The sequence below is a fragment of the Triticum dicoccoides genome, chromosome 1B (assembly GCF_002162155.2).
Source record: "Triticum dicoccoides isolate Atlit2015 ecotype Zavitan chromosome 1B, WEW_v2.0, whole genome shotgun sequence".
NCBI lineage: Eukaryota > Viridiplantae > Streptophyta > Magnoliopsida > Poales > Poaceae > Triticum > Triticum dicoccoides.
Window position 1 is genome coordinate 639,831,602 of NC_041381.1, and position 4,620 is coordinate 639,836,221.

General features: G+C 55.7%; 1 protein-coding gene across 1 annotated transcript; it reads right to left on the reverse strand.

Annotated features, from left to right (window-relative positions):
• Positions 1–914: 914 nt before the first annotated feature.
• Positions 915–2,682, reverse strand: LOC119350763 (mitogen-activated protein kinase kinase kinase 17-like). Its single transcript, XM_037618433.1, has one exon. It carries the CDS (start codon positions 2,613–2,615, stop codon positions 915–917), a length of 1,701 nt encoding a protein of 566 aa, XP_037474330.1. The 5' UTR covers positions 2,616–2,682.
• Positions 2,683–4,620: the final 1,938 nt, after the last annotated feature.

Consider the following 4,620-nt stretch of genomic DNA (forward strand, 5'->3'; position numbering starts at 1 on the left):
TACGAGGCTCACTTAAATACATCTCGCGTACACATTTGGATTTCCTAGATTCTCTTAGGCGCCTAATGCACAAGGACAGAGGGAGTATCTAACACATCCCTCAAGTAGTGTCTTGGGTTTGGTGCTAAGGCCGATATCTAAATTAAGATATGTCTGCTTTCTCTTTTATCATTAAGTAAGATATCATACTCAGATTTTACCGGTAAAATGTACTAACATACAAACGTTGTGAGTGCTGATTGGGTCGTTCGGAAGGTAAGAGATTCTGTCCGAACGGTTTTGATCGGCTCGATCCACTACCAGCCCAAACGGGGTCGTTCGGCGCGGACACCCAAAATCCGAATGAACGCGCGTTATCGGCGTCCTTAAGATATGGCCGCTTTCTCTTTTATCACTAAGTAAGATATCATACTCAGATTTTATCGGTAAAATGTACTAACATACAAACGTTGTGAGTGCCCTCTTCATGAAGGTGACAACAAATACAAATTAAGCGGATTACTTACCACGTGGTTCGTCTGACCCAGATGATGCTTACGCTGGAAACTTCCTCAAAGGCTCAAAAGGTGTTCTAATCTTTTATATTTCACAGTGTCCATGAAAAAAATGGGAGGATTAATTTCAAAAATTGATTTTAAGGTACATGATATAAGGTTAATAAGGGGCAGTTTGTTTTTCCCAAAAGGATTTTCACTTCTTTCTTGTGTAAGGGCGTGGAAATATTAATATTATGTCGAAGTGACTGGTATCACATGATAACTTAGGGATATACTTATAAACAAAGAAAAGTTGTATGACAAGGTGATACTCTGTCACATATCATTTGTATTAAAAAAGCATTGATATGCCAACATCTTTGATTGGTACAAGCAAGTCAGAGGGTCTAATTATCAGGATGGCACCAGCAGTTGTCATCAGTCTAGAAACATGCATCGCGGAGCATGGTGTGCGCGGTACGTGTCGACAGACACACGACCCAGAAGCGCGAGCGCACGACGAGTCGGCGAGTGCGCGGCGAGAGGACACCGGCGGTCGGCGGAGGAGGCCGGGTGCTCGTTGCTGGATGGATCTCCACCTGGCGAAGCAATCCATCGACGCGACGCTGTCGAAAAGGTTTCGCTTTCGCTCGTCGGCCGTCGACTCTGCTGGACCCACGTATGTAGCTTAACAAGAGATATTTTACTGTGCTGCGGCAGTACTTTCTGTGGTGGAAGCATCGGGGTGCGCCGTGGCGGCCAAGCTGAGAATTTACGCTGGATTTCCACCTGATTTGCTAATCCAAGTCGAACGTGTCGTAATAACGGAGTACTGTATGATCGGTGAAAAAGAGGAGCAGTGCGAGCATGTGCAGGAACGAAATCAATTGCATTAGTATTTTTGTTGCAAAACAACAATTTGGTAGTAGTACATGATATCCCGTGATGAGAAACTAAATCCTCCAAAGATTGATGCCTACAACTTTGCTGGACTGAATCATCGTAGGCCTCTCCTGCGTTGACGAAGCTGCCATACTGCACGAGTATGGCGTCGACAACGCCGGACTCTTCTTCACATGGTGTGATCGCGTCGTCCAGTTCAGCCGTCTCCTCGGCCGCCACCAGAACTGCGTCGGGTGCTGCGGTTGGTGCCGCGAGCACATCGATCCATCCCTCGTCCGAGTCCCAGTCCGGGAGCGCCGATGCAGGGCACGCCAATGCCCTCATCCTCCTCCCGGCCGTGCTGTCGTGCTCCGCCTCCTCGGTGTCTGACTCCGACTCCCAGAATGCCGCGTCCAGCGTGCTCTTCGGCGACACCCATTTGCTTTTGCTCTCCACGGCTTGCGGCTTCCCGTCGACGACGCCGGCGGCGGCCAAGAACGGGTGCTCCAGGAGCTGCGCTGCCGTGCACCGGTCGCTGGCCTGCCTGACCAAGCACCCGCGCAGGAAGTCCTTGGCCTCAGCGGACAGCCATTGCGGCACCTCTGGGACGGCCTCCGTGTACCCGATCCGGTGCAGCGCCGCCAGAGCGTCACCGTCCATGCCGCTCCACGGCGCGTGGCCGGTGGCCATTTCTACGATCATGCAACCGAGCGCCCAGACGTCGGCAGCGGGGCCCTGCTCCACGCCTCGCGCCACCTCCGGCGCCATGAACGCCGGCGTGCCGCCGATGATCGGCCCGCGTTGTGCCACCCTCGCGCACCCGAAATCCGCGAGTTTGGCGCGGCCGTCGGCGCCGATCATAATGTTCTGTGCCTTGACGTCCCCGTGCACCATCCCGGTGGCGTGAAGGTACGCGATCCCGGCCGCCACGTCGGCCGCGTAGCTGCGGACGGCGCGCTCGTCGAGGCCCCCGTCGATCGCCACCCGGTCCGCCAGCGAGCCGCCGGGGGCGAACTCGAGGAAGAGCTGGTAGGGACCATCACGGGCGCCGTGGCCGCCGATGCAGGAGACCACGCGCGGGGATTGCAGGCCGGACATGAGACGCTGCTCCCTCCTCAGCGCCGCCGAGCAAGCTGCGCTCGCCGACTTGACCGCGAAGAGCTCGCCCGAGGCGTCGTCCACGGCGAGGAAGACCTCGGCCCCCGACGCGCCGCGGCCAAGCGTGCGCACCCGCGTCCATCGCTTGCTCACGGCCATCGTCGCCTTCGCTTCTGTAATCCGTGTTAGGAATTGAGATTGTGGTGGTACTCTGTTGTGGAGCTTGTTTGTGCCCAAGCTGAATTGTTGCTGAGTTCCTTTTTTCGGCGGGTGTGCGTATATATAGGTTGAGGGGTAGGGAGGAGGGAAGAAAGGAAGGCTTTGTACTTGGGAGAAGAAAAGTTTAGAACATGGTGAAGGCATTTGGCGTGTGCGGGGATTAGGGAATCCAGAAGCGAAAAGGCGTGGGAAGCAAGCTGCTTCGGGTCTCGGCACGCGCTCGCGGCGGCGGCGTCCTCCGGTGGCCATGGATGGACGGGCATGTGAGTGGAGACGCGCGGACGGGGCTTGACCAAGCTTAGCGCTCCGCCTATTCTTACCCGCGTAAAATAACCTCGTTTAGGAGTCGGAAAAGGCAAAACCCGTGTCAAATCCCGGTCGTCTTGTAATGGCACCAATGTTATGGGATTTGCGCAAGCTCAACCGATGATTCTTGGAAGGTACAAACGGGCTTGAAAATTAAGTAATCTGCTGGAGTACTTTTCAAAGTCTTGGTCGTTCATAGCTGTGTGAATCGGAGCAGTGTCCAGCTGGGTTGCCAGAGTCTGGTGTAAACGAACACAATCGGGGCTCGAGGTCAGCGGCTGCAGCTGAACGCAGTTGGCCAGTTGGGTCTCCTCTCCACGGTTGGTATGGTAATTTGACATTGTGGCAATTGCCGACTGCCAAGCCCACCCCTGTACTGTACATCAGGGGCGTGTTTGGTTAGTTTCTCCATCGGACCTGGCTAGAAGAGCAAAAACGAGCCAGGCTGAGCAGGGCCTGGGTAAAAAAAAAAACAGGACAAAAAATATAGATGATCAGTTGATTGGTTGCCTGTATTTGGTTGCATACATGCATATGATTAGGAGTTAACAACAAATCTTAACTCGTCGTTGGCCTCCTTCTTTTTAAGTGCGTCCATCATATATATATATATATATATATATATATATATATATATATATATATATATATATATATATATATCGTATGAGGACGTAGCCGTCCACCGCCCGGTTACGGGTGGGGTTTGGTCTAGATTTTCTCCGGCTTCAAGGTCCATCCCGTCGAAGTCTTCGGAGGCGTAGTCAAGCAGATCGGTTAACTCTTTGAACAGGTTGAGTGCGCCGAAGCTTCCTCTGCCCATCGTGTCCTTAACCGGTGATGACGCTCAACTGCCTCGAGGACCCCCTCGGTTGAGCGGGATGCGCTAGCCGGCGCGACGGCCATGGAGCACGTGCCGCTCTCCGCACCCTCCTCGGGCCACGTCGAGGCCGCCGTTGTCGTGCTCCTCACCTCGCTGGCCTTCCTCCCGCGCACGGCGCAGCGCTGTTTCCGGCCGTGGAAGCTGCTGCTCTGCTTGGGATCCCCCGACCGCGCCGCGGACGTCACAGCCTCCGCCTCGTCCACGTCGACGCCAACCGCGTCGAGGAGACCGCGGACACGGTCATGGCCCTCTTCCTCGGCCTCCTCCGCCGCACCCACCTGCTGTCCGGACACGCGTCCTCCTCCACGCCGTCCATCGGGTGGCTCGGCTCCGTCCTTCCCCTTCTTCTATCCTTGCACGGAGCTCAAGCTCTTCCCCGCACCCATCTTGCCCATCCCCTGCTGGAACACGTAGAAGAAGTAGCCCTGGTTCATGGCGAACATGTTCACAAGCCGCTGCGTCTCCGACGACTTGAACAATGTCTGGTCCGAGCTCAGCAAGCCCCTCCGCTGCTGCAGCTCCTTGAAGCAGACGCCATCGAACAACGTGCTCGTCCGGTCGAACGTCGTCGTCGCCGAGTCCCCGCCCTTGCTGCACGTGGCCGCCAGCGACGACGCGAATCCGGTGTCCTGCGTGGCCGCCTTGAACTTGAGGCGGGGCATGAACGACGGGCAGTGCGCCACGCCCAGAGCGTGCCTGTCGGAGAGCGCCACCATGTCCTGCACGTACCCCGGCGACTCCCGCAGTCTGGCCGCT

Excerpts from the sequence above, each read along its gene's own strand:
- LOC119350763 (XM_037618433.1), bottom strand. The coding sequence starts at position 2,615 with ATGGCCGTGAGCAAGCGATGGACGCGGGTGCGCACGCTTGGCCGCGGC.